This window comes from Oncorhynchus nerka, linkage group LG13 (genome assembly GCF_034236695.1).
Source record: "Oncorhynchus nerka isolate Pitt River linkage group LG13, Oner_Uvic_2.0, whole genome shotgun sequence".
NCBI classification, from domain to species: Eukaryota; Metazoa; Chordata; class Actinopteri; order Salmoniformes; family Salmonidae; genus Oncorhynchus; species Oncorhynchus nerka.
Genome location: NC_088408.1, coordinates 30647367 through 30675299, shown reverse-complemented (window position 1 = coordinate 30675299; position 27933 = coordinate 30647367). Strand labels below are relative to the sequence as shown.

The 27933-nt window shown below is 42.2% G+C and overlaps 4 protein-coding genes across 9 annotated transcripts in view; 1 reads left to right on the top strand and 3 right to left on the bottom strand.

Annotated features, from left to right (window-relative positions):
* LOC115139348 (protein dispatched homolog 1-like) overlaps positions 1-2747 on the bottom strand; it is a 68967-nt gene extending 66220 nt beyond the window's left edge. Inside the window, exon 1 of the mRNA XM_029676615.2 lies at positions 2218-2747. The gene's annotated coding sequence lies outside the window, so the exon portion shown is untranslated. The remainder of the gene's footprint in view (positions 1-2217) is intronic.
* A 4420-nt stretch (positions 2748-7167) lies between these two features.
* knstrn (kinetochore localized astrin (SPAG5) binding protein) lies at positions 7168-10163 on the bottom strand. Of its 6 annotated transcripts, none has more exons than XM_029678809.1 (10): positions 10077-10163; positions 9844-9912; positions 9578-9618; positions 8640-8778; positions 8521-8550; positions 8342-8441; positions 8022-8136; positions 7845-7906; positions 7625-7699; positions 7168-7532 (listed from the first exon to the last, which is right to left on the bottom strand). In XM_029678809.1, exons 3-10 carry the CDS (start codon positions 9612-9614, stop codon positions 7401-7403), a joined length of 690 nt encoding a protein of 229 aa, XP_029534669.1. In that variant the 5' UTR covers positions 9615-9618; positions 9844-9912; positions 10077-10163; the 3' UTR covers positions 7168-7400. The 6 variants fall into 6 exon arrangements, with proteins under 6 accessions (XP_029534669.1, XP_029534671.1, XP_029534674.1 ...); XM_029678811.1 differs by having other exon boundaries at positions 9584-9618; XM_029678814.1 differs by lacking the exon at positions 9578-9618 and having other exon boundaries at positions 10077-10162.
* Positions 10164-15851: 5688 nt separating this feature from the next.
* LOC115139346 (DNA repair protein RAD51 homolog 1) lies at positions 15852-21048 on the top strand. Its single transcript, XM_029676613.2, has 10 exons — positions 15852-16145; positions 16665-16772; positions 16946-17083; positions 17210-17327; positions 17446-17537; positions 17670-17764; positions 17979-18092; positions 19575-19704; positions 19897-20018; positions 20187-21048. Exons 2-10 carry the CDS (start codon positions 16692-16694, stop codon positions 20308-20310), a joined length of 1014 nt encoding a protein of 337 aa, XP_029532473.1. The 5' UTR covers positions 15852-16145; positions 16665-16691; the 3' UTR covers positions 20311-21048.
* Positions 21049-21172: 124 nt separating this feature from the next.
* On the bottom strand, positions 21173-26557 carry rmdn3 (regulator of microtubule dynamics 3). The gene is made up of 12 exons (XM_029676612.2): positions 25485-26557; positions 25133-25310; positions 24852-24992; positions 23570-23906; positions 23335-23437; positions 23184-23244; positions 23019-23094; positions 22758-22835; positions 22541-22639; positions 22381-22434; positions 22178-22258; positions 21173-22082 (listed from the first exon to the last, which is right to left on the bottom strand). The coding sequence occupies exons 1-12, from the start codon at positions 25699-25701 to the stop codon at positions 21999-22001; spliced, it is 1509 nt and encodes a 502-aa protein (XP_029532472.1). The 5' UTR covers positions 25702-26557; the 3' UTR covers positions 21173-21998.
* Between the last annotated feature and the right edge of the window lie 1376 nt (positions 26558-27933).

Genomic DNA, 27933 nt, shown 5'->3' with positions numbered 1-27933 from the left:
GTTAAAGGGACTGTGGAATTCTTCCACATTTAGGACAGGAGAGGAAAACAGCTCTAAAGAGTGACAGTTGAATATAATACGATCAGTTATAAAATGTATCAATCCAGTTCCACTACCTTCAAACCCGTATTTAAGCACAGGCCAAGAGCCTCTACAAAGAATGGTGAAATGACTCAGACTTAAGACTTCCGTTCAACTTACTTTGTATGTATTTGTCATGCAGTCAATAGCTACTTTGCTGAGGTCAAAGTATCACTAAGAGTATGCTTTGCCTCCAGAGCCACTGGTTTGAAGTTGAAGGGTCATGAACTTACAGGGGAACTTCAGGACGACTTGACTAAGGCCTATATACAATTGAACTACTCCAATCTCAGTCCCATCTGACAGATGAAGTCATGCAATCTTACTCATTCTTGGTATTTCCAATAACCAAGGGATATTTCAGTAGTTATTCCAATCAGTTCTACTACACAAAAGACTGAACTCTACATGACTCTATGACCTTTACTTCAACAGCATTGGGCTGGCAATGACTAAGCGGTTAATACAAGCACTGTTTCAGTTTGACGTCGCTACAGGGAGATTAGACAAGGCAATGTGTAGGATTCAAGTGGGAGCAGGGATTGGATTCACCCGTCTCTCTCTCATCTAAATGTAAGAGCCAATGATGCGTTATAGATGGTAAGAGTGTAGTCAAGCCTTTAGTGGAACCAACCAGTCCGTTTTACCCATGTCACCACTAGATGGAAGATGTTAAACCTAACTTCAATGGGGGGGCTACTGAAAATGACAGAGGCACCCACCAGAGTCTTTTCTTATATTTCAAATTACAGTAAGAGCACATTCAACACATACAGTAAGAGAACATTCTTAGGTTTCTGAGAATGCTGATAGCTCCAGATCGCCACTGGTGCATATTCACACAGCAGTAAAAAAAAAAATGAGGCCAACAGCAGGTGTCCAGCCCAGTTGTCCGAGGATGGCAGGGGTGGAACAGGGATTGGAAAGAGACCCTTCCGAGATGCTCCTCCTATAGGACAGGACAGCACTCGGATAGTCCAGACAGAGGAACAGTAACAGTCTATATGTGTTCTGAGCTGGAGCTGGCCAAGCATGCTAAACTCAAGAGGAATTTACAGTCAAGGTCACAGTCCACACAGCAGTCAACAAAGCTGCAGTTGTCTTTTATAAGGATGAGCCATTCCAAAGCCCTGACCTGCTCAATTTAACCATAAGAGTTTCACCGGGGTATATTAGTTATTCATAAAACATATATTGACGGATTAAATAGATAAGCAGATTCAAAACAAAACTTTTGGTCTAACAAATCTTCTAAATAAGTGGCTCTGGTGGTGATTTACTCTCCCTCTGATAATTGAAACATGCATTTATTGATTATGCTACAGGCATTTTAATGTTTGACATTCCACAATAAGACACAATCCATCTTCCAACATATAAAAAAACGAACTATCCTTTGACATACTTCATCCTTTGGGTGACATTTTCTTCAGAGCACCTGGACACTCAGGCCTCAGTGGCCTGGATGCAGCATTTTAAGGCCTGGGGCAGTAAACAGGTCACAGTTCCCTGAGGACCACCTCCAGTATCTGAGTGTGGAAAACTTTAACCCCCCCTATCCTATCCACCAGCCAGGATGGGCTCCCCTCCTCTCACTTAAGTCCCTCACAGTCCCTACAGCCAGTCATGAGTATATCTCTGAGTTTATGCCTTTTGCAGATAGATTTTTTTTTAGTTCCTTTCTCCATAAAATACTCAGGGCTGAACACATCTGTTTTTCTGTCCGCATTTTTATTTTGTTGGTTCAGTTAACTTGATGTTCATAAAGAACAAGTAAGAAAAATACAAATGCATTGGTTGCGGATGCAACTGCCAAAAATATTGGCAAAACTTGGCAAATTATTTATTCTCCCCCCCAACCAGAAATATGAAATCATAGTAGTGTTTTCCCTTCTATCATAGCTTCTCACACACTCTCTTTTGTTTAGTTAACATTTGAGCACCCCCATGTGGGAATTGTTGAAAACTGCTTAATTCTGTGTGGATTCCATCACCTGAGACCATTCCAGAGGTCTATCGTTTTGAATGAAAAACATTTTCAGCCTAACTTAGGACCTCTATTAGGTCATGACTGGCTTGTGTGTATTAATGTGAAACATGCAAGGGGGAGTGTCTAACTTATTAAAAGGTACTTACTGGGAATTCTCAGACCATGTCAGAATGTAGCCTAATCTCCGGGCTCTGGCCTCCAGTTCTGACAGCATATGATCTCAGTCCACTGGCTTCCTGAATCCCTGATAAAAACATGACATTGACAAAGTAGAGTTCTAATCAGTGGAGTATTCTTGGATTCTCTGTGGAGAACCGCATTCTCCAACCTTGGTTGGAAGGCTAGGCTATATAACAAAAATACTGTACAATACATATTTCAGTGACATGAGCAAATAAGGGAACATCTCTAGAAGAAAAGAAGGGATCAGCATTCCTCTTAAGTCACATATTTAAGCCGATATAGCCTAAGTTCAACTGCAAAAACAACACTTTATGTAAAGCATTGCAACCATTATCACTACCGTTTCACATTAGATGTGTATAAGAATTCAATGTTGACCATTTAAGAAACTAAACCACTTCCTCCATTGAGTTGCATGCAGAATCCACTCGTTTTGTTTCTCAGCTGATGCTGGTTGTTTCCTTTCCAGCTCTTTCAGAGACTGAAGTGGAGACAAAAGTAAGCCTACCCATGCCCAAATATCTAGTTTTCAGAATTATGTTCAGAGAGCAGGATCTAAAATTAGGCCTACCCCATTCTGTTTTCTCAACTATCGGTCTGTGATGAAATAAGCTGGCCATTCTCATCCTAACATCTTTATCTAGAGGGGGTGAAAAATGGGGTCATCCAGCAACAGTGTCGGGAACTGGATAGTGTGCAACCCCAGGAGAGACTGTATCATTTACTCCCATAGTAAATCCTGAGGCGTCTGTGCATGGGCAAACAGACTGACTGGTGCTTCCTGGGCCTCAGACTCAGGGATTCTCTTTTAATGATGCGGGGAGCGAGGAGAAGCCACATGGCTGTACTAGAACCATTCCTCTACCCTAGGCCCTAAGGGGAAAGAGGCCATAGAGCAAGGCTCATGTCTCAATGTCTGCATCAACAAAAACATGTGTTCCTTCTCACTGGTTCTTTACAAAGTTAGATTCGTATTCATACATACCTGAGTTTAGAATAACAAAGATTTTTCCCAAAACAGAAACCCAGTTTCAATGTTATTGAAGAGCATCTTGTACCTGGAGATTATTTTGTGATGGGGATAACATTGATACAGTTACATATCGGAATATTATTTTTGCACTAGTGGGCTGAACCTGCACCAAGTATTTTTCCTTCATAGCTTGTTCTCCAGTTAGTTCTTCCAGTTAGCCAACTAGTTTTTAGCACTTTACATCTATGACTGATTAAAACTAATTTCTCTCATGGCTCTTTCTCGTCTCTCTGCAGCTGATATATGGCGAGCAATATGTTTGGAACATCAAATTGCAATAGATATCGTATAAACACCATAGTATCGTGGTAATATTGTATCATGAGGCCTCTGGCAATTCCCAGCCCTAGTCATATTTGTGAAAGAGCCCAGAAAAAGATGTGTTGTGTGATTATTATGCTTTTTTACTTTTTTTCTCTGACCCAATCGCTCAACCATTAGGCCTTATTTCCCACACAGAACAGCAAACACTCTTAGCTAGGGAGCTGTTGGTCACATTCATATGATGTAAAGTAGGCATGAGAACTGGATTAATAAGAGAAACACTTCCACCAACTAACAGTGCCCCACAATTAGAATGGACAAGCTGTGTTTTCTACTAGCACAGCCACATATAACTAATAGACATACCAGAGCTGACCCACACCACCAGAGCCATTCTTGTGTGATTCATGTTGTTTGTCAGAAAGCAGGATGAGGCAGCATTACATTAACTCAAGTTTCACCCTTCCTTCTCGCCCTCTCATTAGGGTGAAGAAGGGTCATTTTGGAGGCATTGGGTGGTGCCGTGAAAATTAGCGCTCTCTTCAAATTTTTGTAATGCAAAAGAATTGAAAGCAAGGGACAATGTATGAGGAATGTAGGAAACCAACAGGGAACAAGAATAATGACTCCAAGCCAAGTTTGCGGGTGAATGGACATTAAAACTTCTTCCCCTTTCAGACCCTACATGTAGCTGTCAAAAACAAATGGCTGTAGAGAGAAAGGGATGTCACTGCTTTATGATAATGTGAAAAGAGCAGGTTCAAAGGGGTACGATGCATTTGGACATTATTCAGACCCCTTGACTTTGTTACATTACAGACGTATTCTAAAATGTATTAAATTGCCCCCCCACACACACACCAAAAACATATAATTATTTTAATAAATATTCAGACCGTTTGCTCAGTACTTTGTTGGAGCCCCTTTGGCAGCGATTACAGCCTCAAGTCTTCTTGGGTATGACGCTACAAGCATGCAACAACTGTATTTGGGAAGTTTCTCATATTCTTCTCCTCTCAAGCTCTGTAAGGTTGGATGGGGAGCGTCACTGTACAGCTATTTTCAGGTTTCTCCAGGGATGTTCGATCGGGTTCAAGCCAGGCTCTGGCTGGGCCATTCAGAAACTTGTACCGAAGCCAGTCCTTTGTCTTTGTGTCATTGTCCTGTTGGAAGGTGAAACGTCACCCCAGTCTGAGGTCCTGAGCAGGTTATCTTCAAGGATCTCTGTACTTTGCTCCATTCATCTTTCCCTTGATCCTGACTAGTCTCCCAGTCCCTGCCACTGAAAAACATACCCACAGCATGATGCTGCCATCACCATGCTTCACCGTAGGAATGATGCCAAGTTTCTTCCAGACGTGACGCTTGACATTCATGCCAAAGAGTTCCCACTTGGTTTCATCATACCAGAGAACCTAGTTTCGTATGATCTGAGAGTTTAGGTGCCTTTTGGCAAACTCCAAGCAGGCCGTTTTGCCTTTTACTGAGGAGTGGCTTCAGTCTGGCCACTCTACCATAGAAGGCCTGATTGGCGGAGTGCTGCAGAGATGGTTGTCCTTCTGGAAGGTTCTCCCATCTCCACAGAGGAACTCTGTCAGTGACCATTGGGTTCTTGGTCACTTCCCTGACCAAGGCCCTTCTCCCCCAATTGCTCAGAGTGGCCAGCTCTAGGAAGTGTCTTGTTGGGTCCAAACTTCTTCTATTTAAGAATGATGGAGGCCACTGTGTTCTTGGTATCAAACCATTTCTGCAGCATTGAATGTCCCCCTTCCCCAGACCTGTGCCTTGACACAATCCTATCTCAGCCCTCTACGGACAATTCCTTTGACCTTATGGTTTGGTTTTGCTCTGACATGTACTGTCAACTGTGGGAGCTTATATAGAAAGGTGTGTGCCTTTAAAAATCATGGCCAATCAATTGAATTTACCTCAGGTGGACCCCAATCAAGTTGTAGAACCATCTCAAGGCCGATAAACGGAAATAGGATGCACTGGAGCTCAATTTTGAGTCTCATCACAAAGAGCCGGAATACTTACCGAAATAAGGCATGTTTTTTTATTTGCAATAAATGAGAATAGAAACCTGTTTTTGTTTTGTCATTATGGGGTATAGATTGATGAGGAAAAACATTAACTTGATCAATTTTAGAATAAGGCTGTAATGTAAGATAATGTGGAAAAAGTGAAGGGGGTATGAGTACTTTCCGAATGCACTGCAAATGAGAAACCCCATTGAAGACATGAGAAAAACACATACAACTGAAAAAGTTTGTCATTGGCATAGGCTATAAATTGGGTAAGTGATTATATGGTATTTCCATAGCATGTTTCCTGCCAAAAACCAGCATATAATTTTACAAAATAGGCATTGGCACATCAGTCTCATCCACAAATGATTTACTGGCATGTCTGACATTTCTAGCTTAGCCAAGTCTACATTTGGAGACTGTGGCAAATGCAATACACTATAGCCATTTTACCCATGAAAGTGGATAGCTAGTAAGCAAACTAAGATAGCAATGCAAGCCACACAATATAGGCAAAGTTGCATTTGGATGGTGGTCTCGACTTAAAATTAACAAGCTAATTTCATTAAAGTAAAGATTCCCTCTACCACAGATGAAAAGGGTTAACTAGCTAGTCATCTTTGCCTCTACAATTTTACCCTGGCTTAGATAACTGGATCATTCCTACTAGGAAGTGCGTTTTCTGTCCCAAGGAAATATCAGTTATTTGGTGTAAAATATTAAAAGGCAGCTGTTAGGTTGCGTCACGGCCACTCCACCAGCGGCAACTCTACAGGGCAGGGGTGGTACGCTCTGCCGAATGCACCTTAACTGTGTCCTCACTGCCATCAATCCAGGACACCTACATCACAAGTGTCGCAGGAAGGCCAAGAAGATCTCAGCCACCCGAGCGACGGCCTGTTCTCCCCGCGACCATCACTCAGACAGTGTCATGGCAACTATCACTGGCCAATAGAATAGTCACTAGGCAGTGAACATTTACCCTGTCCCAACGGAATGGTATAATTGTTACAGCTGTAAATATGTATATTAGTTCATTCACTTCTCCCCTATGGACATTGTACACGCCCAATGGACATTTATCATCGCTAGTTGAAAATGTGCATATTAGCACTAACTTTTGTTACCTGCACTGTTGGGAGCATAAAATGTCACTGTACACTGCAATTATTTGTGCGATCCTGTGCACGTGACTAATAAACAAAAGCTTGCAGCCTATGTGCAACAGATTCAGATAATTGTTTACAATTAACTACACATAGCTAGAAATGCCCAACGGCAAGCTAGGCTAGAAAGGTAATCTAGTTCAAGCCAGTAAACTGCGAGTTATGCCGTCATTCAACACAGGTATTTAAGATACAAAAGAACGCATGTAGCTATGGTTTCTTACTTCAGTCTATTCCGACAAAAAAAAAAACGTGTTCTTGGGTTAGTGTAGTCAATTTGCGAGCAGTGTGTGCAGACTTGCGTCTAACTTCCGGTAGGCAGCTTTCGTTTAACGAATTTCAAAATAAAAGTTGTGTAAAAACTTGGACTAAGAAATCGCCCCCCCCCCCTTTACAAGAGAAACGGAACCGAATTACCATGGGTTAAATTTAAAAGTTTAATATACAAGAAAGAACTCAATGAATTTGAATCAAGCAAAACACTGACAGGTCAATCACTTTTAAATTGTGCAGTCTTCTAGATGAATAAAATATGACTAAGTGAAAACAACTTTTGCAGGTAGTAATGATCAAAATGACTTCTCAAAGTTAGTTGAAAGATACAAAATATTTATACTTACATTTACACTAAAATCAAAGACAGACACACACAATATCTACTCCAACAAGAGCTGCTCTGCTTCCTCAAGAGCCTTATCCATTTCTTCAACTTCCAAGGAGAAATTCTCCCTCTCCTGCACCAGATGCTCCCGAGAATCGGTGAGAGCCTTCATGGTCTTTTGAACTTCCTGGAAATTAATTGCAAACAAACTCTAGACAGACTGGCATACTGGATTACTGACAATTCTGCTTTCATGTCAATCAAACATATGGAACTTACTGTTAGTTGTGCACTTTGTTCTGTTGCCATGTCACCAAATGTCTGCAGTTCACGTAACAGATCTTGGGATACGTTCTGCATTGTTGGGAGAGATCCATTTGAAAGAAATCACTAAACAATTACAAAGCCAGATTCCTGCAAACAAGGACCTGAGTAACATTTGAGTCTAAATAATCACAGACTGGAGTTCAACCATATGGCTGACAAAAAAAGACCTTACCACCACCTCTCTTTGTTGATCCTCATTTTGCTGTGCAGTTTTTCCAATTTTCTCTCCCAGAACTGAGAAATAAAGTCAGAAGAAAGGTTAGAGCAATCTTTAGAAAGCTCACCAAACTGTCAAAATAAACACTCTGAACCTGTAACGGTGAACCAATTCCTGTCATCTAATGATTACCTGGATCAATATTTCCAGCAACTAGTAGCACATGGCAGTCCTTCAGTTGTTTCTGGACATCTGCATTGGTTCCTTGGAGGTCACTGCATCGTTGTTCCAACTGGGCAACTTTTTGCTGCAAAATTAAACACTTGTGTTCTTTATAAACTGACTACAGTGAAAGAGTGCACAATATAGCACTGAACCAAACAGAGAACAGTGAGGCATATTCTCCTTCCTAAGACCTTCCATTCAATAGCCCATTGAAAAACTCTAGTGCATTTTGTTCACATAATAGCCAACATTTGGAACATAGTGAATCATCCCTTTAACGAACTTGCCTGTGTTTCTGTAAGGTTTTTCTGCAGTTCTTCATTGGCTTCCAGTAAAAGTTGATTATGGCTCTTGAGTTCTGACTGCTGCCCATATCTGGTGGAAGGTCTATTAAAACAAAGACAATGCTATGAGAATGTAATTGTCAAATGTATTTCTCCCAACTTATAAAAAAGGGGTATCTTACCCTTTATGCACTTTGGCTACAACATTCTTTCTGGAAAGAAAAGAGAATGTAGAATGTCTTAACATCTTGCCCATACATAGCCTTTGTTATCTTCCCATTGTAAATTGAAAGTCAGTCACCTTGGTACATTCTCATTGAGAGGCTTGAAAATAGCAGTTTTTGGAAAGAAATTGAAGTCTGACGGTACAGCAGTCTCTTTGAAAACGTATTTATTGGCCGCCCTCTTCATTTCTGCAGCACTGCCAGCAGGTCGCACACCTGATATAGGTAAAGAACAAAATGCGAAATTAAGATTAGACAAGTAGCCCGGAGACAGATGTTGAATTTCATTGTATTCAACGTGGGCAATAAATTAGCATTTTGATCAGGAAAGTTTTTTTCTCAAGACATGTACAAGCCAGAATGTTGCCTAAAACTATATTTTAATTTACCAGTACTTGCGATTGGTACTTTTGAAAGTAGGAACGGGAGACCTATCCACATGAAAGTATAATTAAATTCAACTTAACCACCCCCCCCTCCCCTCCTTAAAAGACCTAGATGCACTATTGTAAAGTGGCTGTTCCACTGGATGTCATAAGGTGAAAGCACCAATTTGTAAGTCACTCTGGATAAGAGCGTCTGCTAAATGACTTAAATGTAAATGTAATGTAAATGTAAACAGTGCACAACATTTACGTTTATTGCGCCGACTGCAGGTTATGGAAATCTGAATGCACTACCAGAGCATTGCAAAAAATGTAATTATACTTTCATGTGGATATGCCTCACATTCCTATCTGCAAATGGACAAACTGCACGGACAACAGGTAAAGTTCAAATATAATTTAAGTCAACATTCTGGCTTGTGGAGGTTTGTGAGGGGAATTGTCCTGAGCCAAAGGCTTTCTGCCCGACCTAGAATTTAATATCGGGTTTCCAGGCTATGAGCCAAGACGCTTACTAGTTGCATTTTTTTGTTGAATGACAAGACAAACACCGAAAACACTGCTATCCCGGAGGCTTGCGGTGGAGGCGAGTTGTGTGAATGTAAGAAACTGAAGGGGAAATAACTTACACTTACTCTGTCCGCATCTAGGAATTTTCGATGCCATCAAACTGTGTTGCAACGAAAATGGTAACTTTTAGCAATAAATATCCAAATTACACAACAAGCCAACAGCTGGCTAGTAACTGGCTATGAACTCCAACATATAAATTCACGCCACTTCAATACAGTTACGACCGGAAGTAACTTTCGTAACAGATTAGGATAATTAACGTAGAAAGTTACGAGAAATAGGTTAAGGTTTGGAAAAGGGTTAACGAAAATGCTCTCCTAACCTGTTATGAAAATCCTTTCCGGCCGTAGCTGTATCGAAATGGCGTGAAAAGAGTATCCCAGCTCCAGAACTATCAGCAGGGAAAGACGTAGCTATTCAACTCAAATGTACACCTCCACACTCACAGAATAAAACACTGAATGGGTAATATTCTGACATATCTGATTAATGTAGCAATAAAACAAAGCTTTCTTCCCGTATATTGTACTCAATAATAAAAACAGAGAAACTTACTTTAGAAAGCGCCCGTTCTGTTACAGCTAGCTCAATGAAGGCGCCAGACGATTTGAAAATGTTGGTAACGTCACTTCCGTACCACGTTACATCAACACAGGAAATTACGTAAAAGCCTTTTTTTTTTTTTTTTTTTTTTTTATTACATCAGTGATTCCGACATGGGACACACTGCTTCAATGCGAAGTGAATGTGATTTACTTTTCCAAAGCAGCTGGTCCATGTCTTAACATTCATAAATGTGAGCTCATGGCTGTCAAAGATTGTGTGAAACTGAAGATCTCGTACAACGCTGTGTACTACTCCCTTCACAGAACAGTGAAAACTGGCTCTAACCAGAATAGAAAGAGCGGGAGGCCCCGGTGCACAACTGAGCAAGAGTGTCTAGTTTGACAAACAGACACCTAAACTGGCAGCTTCATTAAATAGTACCCACAAACACCAGTCTCAAAGTCAACAGTGAAGAGGTGACTCCGGGATGCCGGCCTTCTACGCAGAGTTGCAAAGAAAAATATATATCTCAGACTGGGCAATAAAAATAAAAGATTAAGATGGCAAAAGAACACAGACACTGGACAGAGGAACTCTACCTCGAAGGTGAGCATTCCGGAGTCGCCTCTTGAGAGAATGCCAAGAGTGTGCAAAGTTGTCATCAAGGCAAAGGGTGGCTACTTTGAAGAATCTCATATAAAATGTATTTGGATTTGTTTAACACTTTTTTAGTTACTACATGATTCCATATGATGCTTCATACTTTATGTATTCACTATTATTCTACAATGTAGAAAATAGTAAAAAATAAGAGAAAACCTTGAATGAGTAGCTGTGTCCAAACTTTTGACTGGTACTGTAGGTACTTACAAATTCATGAATCATTTGAATAGTATTAACTATTGCCCCCCCAAAAATGTACCATGCAAGTGCGCTACGTACTGTGTTAATCTTTGTAGTAGTGGATTTAGCTATTAATGAGACACTAAAGTAATTTATGTTTCCCCTAATAGGAAAATGTAATGTTCAACCAGGATGATGATGGGGAGAAAATTATTATGTTCACAGGAGAGGAGACAGCATTTATGGATATCACTCACAGTCACACAATACTCATCGCCAATGATTCAGAATAATCTATTGTTCTGCCACATGAAAGCAATGTAAATATATCTAACTATGGCAATGTGGATTTTACTTTTTCAATTAAGAAAAGTGAGACTGTGTGTTCCCAGGACTCAGTAGAGAATTGTGCCCTCTTTAAAAACACTTCCACCTCAGTCAGAGATATAGATCCAGAACAAAATCATGTGGCCCCAGGGGCAATCCAACTCCCAAATCCTCAACTACAATGGCATTCCACAGAGCTGTATCCCCTCCAGAAAAAAACAGACAACAAATGTTTCCATGCTGCGCTCAATGCGCGCAGGTCTAGAGTTGATAAAGAGAATCAGGTTCCAGCTTTGTCGACAACGTGGAGAGACCGTACAGTGGCCTCAGTTAGTCCTAAAAGGCAAGGTCCACAGTTCATGAATACATCTACGATGCAAACTGAACAGGATCAGTTGGATCTGACAAAAAGCCATACAACTTTGATAGATGGCAAAGGAGTATTTCAGTGTCTACAAACTGTAAGGTCTGAAGAACACTGGCTTAGGAGAAGCACTTTCAGCCAGGTATCTATCTCTACTGATCCAAATGGAATGGAGTTGACCTGTTGCCAAACTTTTGCAATTGGGATGATAGGCCCAAATCCGCTTCGGAACATTGAAAGCATTAGTGTGGTCTTCACATCAGATCCCAATTAAACCCAGATCTTCTCAGATGATGACCATGGTATGGAGATGACTGCAGCTCTCAATGTACCTCTCCAGGAGAATGTGTGTGCTCTGACCAAGAAAGGTGAATCATCACCCTGGATGTTTCCCAAGAAAAACAGAATCTCCTTTGAGCCAAATCAACAGACCTTTCATATCACCTCATGCCCAAACTGGGATGACATAGAGATGACAAGATGTCAAACAGTTGCCTTTGATTTCAAAAGTGTAGGCCTAATCGAAATCCCCTTACTGGGGAATACAAACCACAGTTTATCCTGCATGAAATTCTCTCAGAGAGGTTTTTGTTACAGAAGACTGTAATGGTATGGATATGACCGAGGCCCTCACTAGAAATATTGTGGCCAACAGCCATACAGTGACCAATGAGCCACTCCAGTTGCTTGTTCCCCACAACAGAGATGTCCCTTCATTCTGATCGAAGTACCAACATGGAGATGACTTTAGGACAGAGAAGTTGTAATGTATGGGAACCTGCATCCTCTGATCCAGATGACATGGAAATCACAAAAAGCCTAACTGTTGTTATTGATTCCAATTCTTGTGTGATGGAGAGGCCTTCTCTTAGCAAACCCAATACCGAGTTTGACCTGGGTCTATCCTTAGTGCCATCCTCTATGGAAACTGCCATGTTCTCAGACGATGCTCACAGTGTGGAGAGGGCTCTGCATCAGGGAAAAGTCAGAGGGTTCAGTGTTTCTGTAGCCATATTGGATCCTGATGACATGGAAATAACTAGAAGTCAAACTGTTGCCATCAACACCAAAAGCCTCAATGTGGTCAATCGCATGCAAAACCCTACTTGGAAAAGTATCTCCTTCATGTCAGCTTCCAACAGAGCCAGTCATCTATCAGTAGATGACTGGTATCGACATGACCAAATCTCTCACTGTGTCTATAGATCATAGAAATTGTCTGAACATGACAGATGAGACCACTGGCAGATTGTTCCCCATAACAAAACACCAAAAGGAGAGGTTTGAGGAGAGCCAGGATAGAGCAGAACTTAGTACCGATGACATGGAAATCACAAGGAGCCAAACTGGGGTCATTGACGCCAGATGTTTTGGCGTCAATGACTTTACTCCGAGGTGGTAAAGGAAGATCTGTCAGCACGTTGGATTCAACTAAAACTAAAACTAAAACACTTCTCGGGGAAGATGGCAATGGTATGGACATGACTCAAGCTCTCACTGCACAGATATGGGAAAATGTTTGTCATTCTGCCAATGGGAATGAGACTTTGGCTAGGATGTCCACCATCTCAAAGACAAATTTCAATAGAGAAAAGGGCAATTATTTTGTTGGAGTGGGTCACAAAACCGATCAACATCAGTCTTTTGGATTCAGATTATATGGATATGACAAGAAATCAGACCGGTGTTATTGAGTCTGACAATATCAAGATGGGGCTTCATGACCCTTTCAGTGCGAGGAAACATTTTATCCAGTGTGAGTGGGACCCTGCAGATGGTTCCTCCCTCAGAGCAGAGTGCACGTGGTGGGATTACATTTCAGTTAGGTGTTGAAAGCGTCTGCAGTAGTAAGGCACCTACAGTGGGGAGAACAAGTATTTGATACACTGCCGATTTTGCAAGTTTTCCTACTTACAAAGCATGTAGAGGTCTGTAATTTTTATCATAGGTACACTTCAACTGTGAGAGACGGAATCTAAAACAAAAATCCAGAAAATCAAATTGTATGATTTTTAAGTAATTAATTTGCATTTTATTGCATGACATAAGGGGGCAGTGAGTACATCACTGGGGCCAAGCTCCCTGCCATCCAGGACATCTACATTAAGATAGCATTAAGATTTCCCTTCACTGGAACTAAGGGGCCTAGAATTATTCCTCCTCCACCAAACTTTACAGTTGGCACTATGCATTGGGGCAGGTAGCGTTCTCCTGGCATCCGCCAAACCCAGATTTGTCCGTCAGACTGCCAGATGGTGGAGCTTGATTCATCACTCTAACGGCAGCAAGTTTTACACCACTCTAGCCGACGCTTGGCATTGCGCATGGTGCTCTTATGCTTGTGTGCAGCTGCTTGGTCATGGAAACCCATTTCATGAAACTCACGACAAACAGTTATTGTGCTTACATTGCTTCCAGAGGCAGTTTGGAACTCGGTATATGAGTGTTGCAACAACGGACAGATGTTTTTACACGCTTCAGCACTCGGTGGTCCCATTCCGTGAGCTTGTGTGGCCTACCACTTCGTGGCTGAGCCGTTGTTGCTTCTACTAGATGTCTCCACTTCACACTAACAGCACTTACAGTGGACTGGGGCAGCTCTAGCAGGGCAGAAATGTGACATACTGACTTGTTGGAAAGGTGACATCCTATGACGGTGCCAAGTTGAAAGTCACTGAGCTCTTCAGTAAGGCAATTCTGCCAATGTTTGTCTATGGAGATTGTATGGCTGTGTGCTCAATTGTATATACCTGTCAGCAACGGGTGTGGCTGAAATAGCAGAATGCACTCATTTGAAGGGGTGTCCACATACCTTTGTGTATAGTGTATATCAGGCAGGGTGGAAGGAAGGCCCGGAAAATCGTTAAAGCCATAGACTATTCTCTCTGCTTCCGCACGGCAAGCGGTACCGCTGCATCAAGTCTGACACTAACATGCTTTTGAATAGCTTCTAACCCCAAACTATACCACTGCTTAATAGCTAACAAAATAGCTACACAGACTATTTGAGTTAACCTTGTATCTTTATTTTTGCACTGTCTCTATGCACACTCACAGGGTCCTACACACTCACACACACACTCCATCTTCTCATTCAGACATAATATGCACATACATTTATACTGACTCTACATACACGCACACTCACTCACATACAAGTTGCTGCTACTCTGTTTATTTTATATCTTGTTGCTAAAATATATAGCCAAAGGGGCTTTAACACAAATTAAAATTGATATCCGTGCTCCACTGGGTAGAGGTGAGGCCAAATGTAAGATCAGAGCCATTTTGTGTGGAAGAAGAGTTGGGACTCCGAGCCAAAGGCCGGCATTTATATGCCCTCCAAAGAAAGGTTGGTGGACCAAGATTCAAAGGTCAGTTTAGGAAGGAAGAGGTGGTGTTTTCTCGGTTGCACCTAGGACATTGTACATTTAAAGTGTCATTACATTTGGTTGGCACGCATGTGAATGGTTTCTGTACGGCCGGCGTATATGGTTGATGAAACTATGGAGCATGTGCTATTGTATTGTTGTATGTGGAAGAGAGGGAAAGATTCATGTGTAGGGTTATTGAGGTTGGATGGGGTTGGAAGGGTTTGTTAGAAGTTAGTAGGGCTCTTTTTTATTTTCTTAGTAGTGCATGATCGGGTAGGAGTAGGAGGGTTAGGTTTTCTTAAAGGCCCAGTGCAGTCAACAATGCAATTTTCCTGTGTTTTATATATATTTCTACAGAATGAGGTTGGAATAATACTGAGAAAGCTTGAAAATGACGATAATGCCCCTTTAGTGTAAGAGCTGTTTGAAAGGACCACCTGAAATTTCAGCCTGTTTTGGTGGGGTTTTGGTCTGCCTGGTGACATTACCAGGCAGTAAATTAGTTAATAGGTCTATAAGAAAGAGAGTTCCAAACCTCTCTGTCAATAACAGCTAGTTTTCAGTTTCCCCCTCCCCACTCAGACCACTCCTCGACAGTCCTAGCAAAATTCTTTGTTGAGAAATATGTCTTTGTGCAGAAGATATTTTTGTTTCTATTTGACTATTTTAATTGAAAAACAATCACACTTAATTGTTACCCAGAAATGATTTGATATTGTCATAAAAAGGCTGCATTGAACATTTAATGTTTCGTTCAATTCTTATATCTGTGATCTGTGATTGACTTTACACCCGGGTACAGTAGGTGGCGGCATGCACCTCTTAACGTTTGTTTGCGGCCCACTATTATATTAGAGATGAAGAAGAATCCCAGCGCTCTGGACGTCACTAGTTACCACAGACACAAAGTCATAAACCCCGCATATTTCTAGTTTCTCTTCTTAAAATGTGATTTTGACCCTAACCATACTCACATATTTCTAGCCTTACGCCTAAACCTGGAATTAAGACCAAAGAGCGAATGTTGTTTTTGACCAACTTTGTGGCTGTGGTTACTAGTGAAACCCCAACCCTCGAGTGAAAGGACAGCGTATTTACGTGGCACGCTCAATAGCTAAATTGAGTTACGAGCGGGAGATTTTTGTTCAAGGAAATCAGGAGAAACTGGTGGTAAGTGGACGCTGTTATTGTAACATTGGACATCCTATTCATCACTTTAAATTAACATAAGCTAGCGACTATTTTGAGCGAAATGTGGATAACTCAGCCTTAGTGAAGTACACGAAAGCAATGTCATTGTTGGCTCAGCTGAACAAATAGCGTAAGATAGCTACGTTTCATAACACAATATCGGTCATATTCAAAGACTGTTCAGTATTTAACGTTAGGTGTTTTTACTATCTAGGTAAGTCTTATATGTTCAAGTACATTTTTATGTGATAACAAGATGCTAAAGTCATCAACAACTTGACTATGTTAGCAAGTCAGTTGCAATTTCCAGTTGTGTAAACTAGCTAACTAGAATCATTTTGGATTCCATTCCAACAAGAAAACAACCCTATCTTGATCAAGTTTAATAGCATTTGAGTGTGTCTCAATAACTAACACAGAAGGAAACGACTAACGTCATATGCCTTTCAGTTTCACCCTCTGTGAAAACAACTTAACGTTATTTTATGACCTTAACAGACATACCTCGCCTGTCCATAAAAAAAGATGGCTATGAGAAGCGAGGCCAGGGTAGAGGCAGAGGTAGAGGAGGAGAGCTTTGGACCACAGCCACTGAGCAGACTTGAGGTAGGTTTTGGAGCATTTATGCCCATACTAATTTATCTGGGTACAGTATTAGATGTGTGTTTGGCTGATATTGACTGAGGATATTCTCTGTACTAGGCAGAACTGACAATCAATATTAAAATGTCTAAACGTCAAATGCATGATTGTAGTGTAATTTGCAATGTCCCACTCAGCAATGTGGCATCAGTGCCAGTGACCTAAAGAAACTGGAGGATGCAGGGTTCCACACCATTGAGGCAGTGGCCTATGCCCCCAAGAAGGAGCTGCTCAACATCAAGGGGATCAGTGAGGCCAAAGCAGACAAAGTCTTGGTTAGGTCACCTTAATTTACCAATCTCTTGAGTTATTTTCTGCTCATTTTGGGTTGCCCACAGCTGATATTAGGCCTGCTATTATGACTGAATGATGTTCCTATACCTCTATGGTAACTCCTTCAGGCTGAAGCTGCCAAACTAGTGCCCATGGGCTTCACCACAGCAACAGAGTTCCACCAACGCAGAGCTGAAATCATCCAGATCTCCACTGGGTCCAAAGAGCTGGACAAGCTGTTACAGGGTGAGGATGGAGTCTCTTTACCAGTTACTTAGAACCTTAGTCATGAATCTGTTTTTCCACTTGCCCATTTTTATTTGTCACTATCATGGGTATGAAAGGCTTTATCACTCTCTCTCAGGTGGGATAGAGACGGGCTCCATCACAGAGATGTTTGGAGAGTTCCGAACAGGAAAGACGCAACTGTGCCACACCCTTGCAGTCACCTGTCAGGTACTTGCCATGATGACATTATTTAGCACTAACAAAGGTAGACTTGGCTATATACTCCTATCACATCTGCTGACATCTTATGACAATAACATTGTTTGTGTTCTTGTTCTGTAATGTTTTCCCCCAACTCAGTTGCCCATTGACCAGGGTGGTGGAGAGGGCAAAGCCATGTACATTGACACTGAGGGGACCTTCAGACCAGAGAGGTTACTGGCTGTAGCAGAGAGGTGAGTTCTCTCATGGACCAACACAATAACAATGGAGTAACTACTGGGTTATATGACACTGACACATATGACACTGAGTGAAATTTGGAGCAACACTATTCCACTACAGGAACAACGCACATCAATTTCTGTCTGTTCAAAGAGTTACCATAGTACATGCAGTACTTCCTTCAAAAAACTGTACCACACTAGAATGTACTGTTTTTTTTATTAGGTATGGACTTGTTGGGAGTGACGTTCTGGACAACGTAGCCTACGCTAGGGCCTTTAACACAGACCACCAGACCCAGCTGCTTTACCAAGCCTCAGCCATGATGGCAGAGTCTAGGTCAGACCCCATCCACCCCCCCCTCTCCTATCCATCCATCCCCCTCTCCTATCCATCCACCCCCCCTCTCCTATCCATCCACCCCCCTCTCCTATCCATCCACCCCCCTCTCCTATCCATCCACCCCCTCTCCTATCCATCCACCCCCCTCTCCTATCCATCCACCCCCCCTCTCCTATCCATCCACCCCCCTCTCCTATCCATCCACCCCCCCTCTCCTATCCATCCACCCCCCCCTCCTATCCATCCACCCCCCTCTCCTATCCATCCACCCCCCTCTCCTATCCATCCACCACCCCCCTCTCCTATCCATCCACCACCCCCTCTCCTATCCATCCACCCCCTCTCCTATCCATCCATCCACCCCTCCTATCTATCCATCCACCCCCCTCCTATCCATCCACCCCCTCTCCTATCCATCCACCCCCTCTCCTATCCATCCATCCCCCTCTCCTATCCATCCATCCCCCTCTCCTATCCATCCATCCCCCTCTCCTATCCATCCATCCATCCCCCTCTCCTATCCATCCATCCCCCTCTCCTATCCATCCACCCACCCCTCTCCTATCCATCCACCCCCTCTCCTATCCATCCACCCCCTCTCCTATCCATCCACCCCCTCTCCTATCCATCCACCCCCTCTACTATCCATCCACCCCCTCCCATCCATCCACCCCCTCGCCTATCCATCCACCATCCCATCATCCCCCTCTATCCACCTCCCCCTCTATCCATCCCCCTCTCCTATCCATCCATCCACCACCCCCTCTCCTCTCCTATCATCCACCCCCTCCCATCCATCCCCCTCTATCCATCCACCCCCCTCCCATCCACCCCCTCTCCTATCTATCCATCCACCCCCTCTCCTATCCATCCATCCACCCCCTCTCCTATCCATCCATCCACCACCCCCTCTCCTATCTATCCATCCACCCCCTCTCCTATCCATCCATCCACCACCCCCTCTCCTATCCATCCACCACCCCCTCTCCTATCCATCCACCACCCCCTCTCCTATCCATCCCCCTCTATCCATTCTTCCCCCTATCCCTCATCCACCTCCCCCTCTATCCATCCATCCTTCCCCTCTATCCACCCCCTCTATCCATTCTTCCCCCCTCTATCCATTCTTCCCCCTCTATCCATTCTTCCCCCCCTCTATCCATTCTCCCCCCCTCTATCCATTCTTCCCCCTATCCCTCATCCACCTCCCCCTCTATCCATCCATCCTTCCCCTCTATCCATCCCCCTCCTCGATCCATCGCTTGATCTCTCTTGATCTTTCTATCCCTCCCTTAACCCTGTTCCTGAGGGTTCTGATCCTTCAAATGTTTTTCTATTTCTCACATTCCTTGTTTTCCTTCCATGTTGATAGTATTGTTTATGACATGAATTGAAGTGATCTGGAATAAGGCCACTACCCTCTGGTCACCCAGTCTGCAACGCTATACATCTCTAACCATATGGCCCCTTCTCTCTCAGGTATGCCATGCTGATAGTGGACAGTGCCATGGCCCTCTACAGGACAGACTACTCAGGGAGGGGAGAGCTCGCTGCACGGCAAGGCCACCTGGGACGCTTCCTGAGAATGCTGCTGAGACTAGCAGATGAAGTAAGGCCAGGGTTAGAATTACAGGGGCTTTGTCTGTTTGCTGAATTCCTTATCCATGACTCCGGTGTCGATCTAATACAATACATTTGTCAGTAATGTTCTGAACACTACCTTATGGGCCCATTATGTGTGTGCACAACTCTCTTCACAGTATAGTCATAATGCTAAACTTAGTCTCTCTCTCCTTGCCAGTTTGGCGTTGCCGTTGTGATAACCAATCAGGTGGTGGCCCAGGTAGACGGTGCTGCTATGTTCTCTGCAGACCCTAAAAAACCCATCGGGGGCAACATCATGGCACATGCGTCCACTACACGGTGAGTAGCTCCATTGACCACATTGGGCGTTGCAGAATAAATACTTTTTTTTTTTTTTTTACATTCTGCTCCCCATCTGTTACGTTCTAATGGATTCTAACATAGCATACCACTTGTTAAGCCCCTGGTGTTCTAGAGCAATTTAGCTAAACCTCTCCATGTTTTTAGACTGTACTTGAGAAAAGGCCGTGGGGAGACGAGGATCTGCAAAATCTATGACTCACCCTGCCTCCCTGAGTCTGAAGCCATGTTTGCCATCAATGCAGACGGGGTGGGTGATGCCAAGGACTGAGCTCAGTTGGAACCATGCCAGGAGGTGAGAGCATGGTTGCATTTCATGAGGCCATGCCCCTCACCCGCCACTGTAGACTTGCACAATGGCAGCTCTCTTGGGCTGTGTACACTTCCCTGAGGTAAGGGCTAATATGGGAGATGCTGGCCATAATGGCTACTTTGCATGGAGTGTTGCCCATTGCCCAGAAGAACTCAGTGATGCACATGCTCAGGCCAACACTGTATACAGATCTGTATGGCCCTATGAAGCTGAGAACCAGAGGGAGCTCAGCTTCACATAAATGTGGATTTTTTTTTTCACCAAACCAATAGACTTAAGATAATTCTTGTATTAACTCCACTGGAGGATATGGACTTATTATTTAAGAAATGTGTTGTATTGTGACTTCGGTTTTTCAAGGATGTCTGGTTTTCTACAAGTGTTCTTCTTTACAACCATTGTTTGGATTTGACATTCCCACTGTATATCAGATCTATTCTATTATTAAGAGTAGATGTTTGAGTGAACATACAAGTACAGACCCCTTGAAACTCAATTTTTCCTATCATTACAGAACTATCCTTTCTGTATAAGATGCATTGTATAAAAACCATTAGGATACCCTGTCTCTGTTCTACATCTGAAGTTATTTGAATTCTGACAGTTGACAAATGACCAGTAAAAAATACCATGGAATTGTTGATCATTTTTGGCAACAGATTACCATACGACAGTGAATAAACAAAGATGCATTTAGCTGAAGTCCTCATGAATATACTGTAAGTAAATCCTTCCTATAGTATCGGGATCAGTACAATAAAAAGCTTTTCAAAACCAGGCCAGTTTCACAACTGTCACAGGGAAAGATTATGACAGGACATCCATTAAAGGACTTTATTTTACCAGGTAAGTTGACTGCGAACACATTCTCACTTACAGGAATGTGTATATGAATGTTAAGCAATAACTTGCCCTATTGAAACCAGCAAATGGAGGAATATAAATGCCCAGTAAACGTTCTTTAACAAACAAATAAATAATCAAAGGTAAACATTTTCTCAAACAAATCAAAGGCAGCATAACACTCTGGAATTAAATAAAGTAGACAACCTAAGGGTCCATGCTTCTAAAATGCTATTACATGGACTTAAGACTGGACTTGTGCTTAGGTCATTGAAACATTACGCACTAAATCTTTAATAATAATCTTGCTATCTATATGAGCTGTGAGGCTAAAGGGGGACATGTTTTGATCCAATTTGATTTGACATTTAGGATAGGTTGTCAACATTGTATCACAACACCATCTAAACAACGGTAGGGCTTATGTTTGTACAGGGGAATTCGTCCCGATCTAAGTTACTCTCAACACAATGCACACATTTGGTCAACACTAGCAAGAAACAAGCATGCTAAATTACAGTAGTACCGGTTAGATGAAAGTGCTTTGAAAACAGCATATTAAGTGAAGTGAAAGGCAAAGATCATTCTGAAAAAGGTACTTACTCCAATTGAGAGGTCATGTGACCAATATAAATAGCTCACTCCATATCGATTCAGTGACATAGGAAGTTGAATATCTACTTGGCGTACTGAGGAGAGAGAAAGTTGTCGGTAGACGTTTCTACTACACAGCTGATTGGGTGGCCTGTGATGAGCGGACTAGTTTGCCAATGGCCATCCAGTGGCAACTGCTGTGTCCTGCCCTATTTGTCCCCACCGTCAAGTGAGAGCTCAGTCACTTTGTCAATCAAGGCTCCCAGCTCTGCCTCCAACTTAGCACTATCCTCCTAAAGAATGAAAAGAAAGGTAAGTGCTGCCTAGCAAAGTCAACCCTGTGTGCACAGTGAGTGCTCATCTCCATCTCAAAGGAATGTCTGCTTACCTCACTGGAGCCACTAGGCATCTTCAATGCCAACAGGGCCCAGTTTTTGGCCTCAGACACATTCCCCAGCTCCTTGTGACACTAGAAATCAAAACCACCAAGAGAACAATCAGAGGATCAAAAAAGTTACCTTTTACACTAGTTACAAACTGGAGAAATCCACTATTTAATTGATCTTGTCTACAGAAGTGCATTTCCAATACCTTGGCGATGTAAAGTCTCACTGTCTTGGAGAATCCTGGGTTCAGCTCTTCTGCCTGAAATCAAACAGGGTGGAATAAAAAAATAAAACATTTAAATGATTTTTTCCCCTTCTGTATAGAGGCTAGCAGTCGATTTGGCTTTGGGCAACTGATTAAGTACCTTGAGGAAGTTTCCAAGGGCGTCGTCGAGAGTAGATGTTGGTGGTTTGTCATACAAGGCAGCTGCCGCCTTCCTCTCCAGCCAGCCAAGAGTGGAAACCTACAGAGGAAAAAGGATAGGAAACACATTTTAGTTAGCATAGGACTGGTTGTATGGCTGTTGTTTTTCAGTCAAGTCCCAAGATAAGGATTTGGGATAAAAAGCTTGTTCAGCTTACCTCATAACACCAGCGCCCCAAAAGGTAGAAACACAGTGGGTCATCGTCCCTAAGGGCAATCGCTCGGTCTAAATGCTCCTAGCACAAAGGAAGGGTGAATAGTGCATACAACAGTCACTTTCATTGTTTATCGTTTTCAACATTTTAGAAAAGTGCAGATCTTGACATTCACAATTGTTTTCTGATATAGATTACACTTTATGAACGGAGGACTTGGATGACTATTCCAATAGGATTCTGAATAGAGTAACAAAAACACACCTTTAGAATGTGACTGCTTTTCAGTTTGCTATGCATAGTCTCATATTGGGAGGTAAGGCCTGTGAGAACAGCAAACCTGTGGAGTATTGAAAGAGATTAAAAATATTTATTTTACCATTTTGCAAAGGGTCAGCACAACATCTCTGACGGTTTTCAGTGACTCACCACTTGTGACATTCCGCATTCAGGCCATTCTTCTTTAGAGCAAACTCTGCTTCTTCCCGACCTGTGGAGAATAGATCAAAGGTCAAAAGCGAACCATCTGACAGTGCATGTTAAAGTGAGAGTTCACTACAAAATCTAATATTTTCTTTACCTTGTTCTGCATACGACTTCTTCTCCTGCTTGTCCTCGGTAGAATCATACATGTCACTGTAGGCACGGGCCAGTCGCCATAGAAACTCCCTGCTGTCGCCATACTGGTATCACAAAAAAACAAAATATGACAGATGTAGCTAGACTGAACAAAAAAATATTTTAACTTCAGCAACATGAAAACAAAATTTGCCACAAAAGATCCACATTCTCAGACTCCTTTCATTTGGACTGACCTGTAGCTTGTTGGCAAGGAGCAGATGGAAGCCCTCTGCCTTCAGCCTAGCGTCACCCGTATGAAGGATATCACTCTGGGCCAGGAGTAATGCCAACTCCCCACTTGGCACTTCAGCCATCACCTCCAACATTTCCTCCTCATCGTCATCATTATCTTCGTCTTCCTCCTGTGGTTCCTCTCCCTCCTCCTGGGAGTCCTCCTGGCGTAGAGTGATGGTCGTGGCACAGCTCTTGTCCTCATCGGAATCCTCCTCCGGCTCTCTTTCTGCCTCCTTGTCGGTCTCCCGATCCGTGTCCCGATCCGTGTAGTCCGACTCAGCGTTGGCGGTGGAGTACCTGAGACAGTATAGGCAGACAGTTAATGTCACTACAAAAGTATAGTCCACAAAAATGGTGTTGTTCCGTGACCCAGGAAACAAAACGTCAAAAACATTACATAGGTAATGTTATGAATATGAACACTGTTTCAAACTTGTAAAAGTTGCACATTAGTTATGTTTAATAAAAGTGAAGATTTTATGTCGCAAAATCATTGCGCATCTTGTGTAATTTCCCTAGCAATGTTCCGACATTGCCATGTTTCACCTTGGTTACTTTTGTTGCACACTGCCTCACAGAACTGTGAGATCAGTGCTCATCCTTGCATAAGCTCAAGCAACACATTACCGATCCTTCACTGATCCAGTTGAACCACAAAACAAAGAAATGTTTTAACCATATACAGTGGTTCTCAGTTAATCTAAGACATTTTGGCAGGTGTATTTAGCCTACATCATTATTTTACCTGCTAGCCAAACTAAAGACAGCACATCGTTTTCTAGATAATACAGCTCACAAAACATTTAAGGTCACGACAGCTACATAAAGCGCTGTTCTGGCATCTGAGAAAAATCAATTTAGCAGCTTTCAACAGCTTTTTATCTTGTATTATTTCGGATTCCTCAGATCCGGTACATACCTTGCTTTCTGCAAGCATGGACAACAAAATGTGCGTAACAATTGCAACCGCATTGCTGCTAGGGGAAATTACCCAAAATGCACTATGATTTCAAAATTGTACCTTTGCTTTAATATTTAACATGCAACTTTTACAAGTTTGAACCACACAGTGTTCATATTCATAAAATTAAGGAATGTAATGATGTTGAAACTGTTGTTTTCTGGGTCACAGAATGCCTTTTCTGAAGCCTTTTTTGGTGGGTGGCTCGTGGACAATTAGCCCTATGCTCATGTTCTTACAATGCTATCTATCCCAGTGATTGCAGTCCATGCTGATCTTACCCTCCCTCGCTGGTCTCCCCTCCATACACGCCTTGACTGGCAGAGAAATAGATGGAGCTGGAGCTCATGGAGTCAGTGCGTTCCCGATGGCTGATGATGTGGCGGCGTCTGCGTGCCCTCTGGCTATCCTCAACACCCTTCCTGCACAGAGCAGCAAAGAGACATTCAACATACATGTCTTGAACAAAAGACACTGAACAAAAAACCTGAAACATGATATATCCTAGATTCAGTGTCCACTTGGTGAACCCATGTGGCCACCACCAAACACCACCACTCACTTGACATCCTGGATAATCTGCTGGGCGATGTCCTGCAGGCCAGTCCTGAGCTCAGCCACCTCGAAGCGGAGGGAAGACACACAGGTCAGCACCTCATCCAGTTGGTTCCTCAGCTCCACCTGCTCAGGGAACAACCCCTGCACCACCGCCTCCAGGGCCTGCTGCTGGGCCACCACCTCTGTGGAGGGACAAACAGACAGAAGAGATATAGCTATGTTGTCTGGGGGGGGGCTGTATAGACACACACCATTGCAAAGATACTCATTACACACGTGCAGACAGCTAGACACACACACACAAACGGACATAGTCTCAGATTATGCTGCTATGCCATGCAGTGTTTACCACCTACCTTGTTCAAGTGACTCAATCTGAAGGGGTGTTCCATCTGGGCTGTCTATCAAGTACTCAGGGGGGTTAGTGTGGAGTAATAATGTTTGAGATCTTCTTCTACTAATTTCTTTGTAGATTATTAATGTAATCAAACCTACACCCGCGGTGGCTCCTACACCCAGTCCGATCATCCAATTTCTCCCTAACGGCTTCATGTTGTGCCAAATTGGGACCATAGCAACTTCTTTAGATATCTTATTTAGCTAAGTTTTTGTTTGATAATTGCCTTGGTCTATTGATAAATTTCTAGCTAGCTAGCTAGATAAATTACTTATAGGGTAACTGGCAATAACTTTCTGTCCGTCTCGAAAACCCTCATGGTAGCGATATTGATAACGTTAGCCACTTTTGCTTTCGAAATGATCTGACAGCTAGCTAGCTTACTAGCATAGATAGAGTAAAATAAACGCTGAATTTTAAGGTTAGCTAGCTATCTTGCAATCAATAACGCCAAGCTATCTGACATCTTTAGCTTTGTTAATCAATATTTAGCATTTGCTGTAAATAAAATAAAGATCTGCTAGCAAGCAATGTTAGCTAGTTAGGAACGATTAATATCGTCAACCTCGGTTCTAGCTGTCAAATCAAGACGCTCGCATCGTGGTACTACTGACAGTGTGACGACTAGCAATCGTTTCAGGAAAATGCTCTTAAATTATCTCAGCTAGCTACCTACTCTATTCCCGCCTGCTGATAAAATACGTTTAATTGGTATAATGTAATAACAGTAACCTTAAAACGCCACATTCGCTTGTATTTCGATCTGTGCGGAGGGGGAAGATAAAAATGCTGGACTCCATGAAACGTGTCACATATGAATAATTCCGTCGAGAAACTATGTTTCCATAAACGTTTCTAAAGGTCTTTGGGAGATTTATTTTGCGACCAAAAATTATGTTTCCCAGCTATTTAAATTATCATCACCAAACATCGGTTTTATGATAGGCAAGGTTCTTGCAAGTCAATATTTTTTGTATTTATCATTTAGGCTACTTTTCCATTGTAACATTTGTTTGTAACACATTTGATTGAACTAGACCAGGGCAATCCAACCCTATTGCTGGAGAGCTACCGTCATGTGGTTTTTGCTCCAACCCTAGTCTAGCACACCTGATTCTAATAATTAGCTAGTTGATAAGAATTAGTTTAATTAAAACTGGAGATGGAGTGAAAATCTACAGGAGGTTAGTTGTCCAGCAAAAGGGTTGGAGAAACCGCAAATCTAATTTGGTGATTGAAAATGGATCTAGGAAAACATGTTTTTCAATATCTTTCGGGTTTTCCAGTAATATTTCCTCAGCACCCGAATGACAAGTTCACAGACAGAGTTTAAAACAATCTGTCATTTTACTGTAGCATAGCCTTAAAGGATATTAAAGATAGTGTCTGTTGACTTGTCATTTTAATCAGTGCACAAACCACTCACCCAGTTAACTCTATCATCTGAAGCAACCACAGAGCGTTAGTTTTCCACAGCGACATCAAAAAGTCCATCTGGAAAGTTTTTTTTTTTTTTTAAGGATGCATAGATACTCATCAGCACACTATTCTGCCTGGTCAGTAGCCTATTTCTATTTTCATCATTGATTTATGCATATGTTGAGAGCGACATGCAGTGGTGGAAAAAGTATCCAATTGTCATACTTGAGTAAAATGTATAGTTACCTTAATCAATAGTTACTCAAGTAAAAGTAAGTCCCCTTGTAAAATACCACTTGAGTAAAAGTATTTGGTTCTAAATTTACTTAAGTATCTAAAGTAAAAGTATAAATCATCTCGAATTCCTTCTAATAAGCAAAGGTGGCACCATTTTCATGTTTTTAAAATGTATGGATAGCCAGGGGCCACTCAGACATCAATTACAAAAGAAGCATTTGCGTTTAGTGAGTTCACCAGATCAGAGGCAGTAGGGATGACCATGTGTTGTCTTGATAAGTGTGTGAATTGGACCATTTTCTTGTCCTGCTAATCATTCAATATGTAACAAACTTTGCTGTGTCAGTTAAAATGTGTGGATTATGTGTGGATTAGATTATTTTATTTAGGAATGTAGTGAAGTTGCCATATATATTTATAGTAAAGTACAGATGCCCTAAAAAACTACTTAAGGAGTACTTTAAACTATTTTTTACTTAAGTACCTTACACCACTGGTGACATGTATGTCTGCTACAATGTGTTTTATTTAACTACAGCCACACAATTATCTCAATTTGATGTAAACATGTGTTGTTGCATTTCTGCAATTTGTGTAAGAACTAATTGGTCATAGCCATAGCAAATGAGAAAAATGTCAGTCCAAATGCCAAATTGCATTTGGGAGGTCATTTGAAATGTAATTTTACCTTGCATTGTCACTGTGCTTTAGGAGACTGGTTCAACAAGGGTTGGTGGTGAGTTTTCAGACCC

What these genes read in the sequence shown, in the direction of transcription:
- knstrn (XM_029678809.1), bottom strand. Translation starts at nt 9,614, where the DNA reads ATGGCATCGAAAATTCCTAGATGCGGACAGAGTAAGT. An exon ending in TAGATGCGGACAGAGTAAGT is followed by an intron (nt 8,779 to 9,577) that starts GTAAGTTATTTC and finishes TACCTATATCAG; the next exon opens with GTGTGCGACCTGCTGGCAGT. An exon ending in GTAGCCAAAGTGCATAAAGG is followed by an intron (nt 8,442 to 8,520) that starts GTAAGATACCCC and finishes TTGTTTTAATAG; the next exon opens with ACCTTCCACCAGATATGGGC.
- LOC115139346 (XM_029676613.2), top strand. Translation starts at nt 16,692, where the DNA reads ATGGCTATGAGAAGCGAGGCCAGGGTAGAGGCAGAGGTAGAGGAGGAG. An exon ending in GCCATGATGGCAGAGTCTAG is followed by an intron (nt 18,093 to 19,574) that starts GTCAGACCCCAT and finishes CTTCTCTCTCAG; the next exon opens with GTATGCCATGCTGATAGTGG. An exon ending in GCACATGCGTCCACTACACG is followed by an intron (nt 20,019 to 20,186) that starts GTGAGTAGCTCC and finishes CCATGTTTTTAG; the next exon opens with ACTGTACTTGAGAAAAGGCC.
- rmdn3 (XM_029676612.2), bottom strand. Translation starts at nt 25,701, where the DNA reads ATGGTCCCAATTTGGCACAACATGAAGCCGTTAGGGAGAAATTGGATG. An exon ending in GGGGAGACCAGCGAGGGAGG is followed by an intron (nt 23,907 to 24,851) that starts GTAAGATCAGCA and finishes ATACTGTCTCAG; the next exon opens with GTACTCCACCGCCAACGCTG. An exon ending in GAAGTCGTATGCAGAACAAG is followed by an intron (nt 23,245 to 23,334) that starts GTAAAGAAAATA and finishes TATTCTCCACAG; the next exon opens with GTCGGGAAGAAGCAGAGTTT.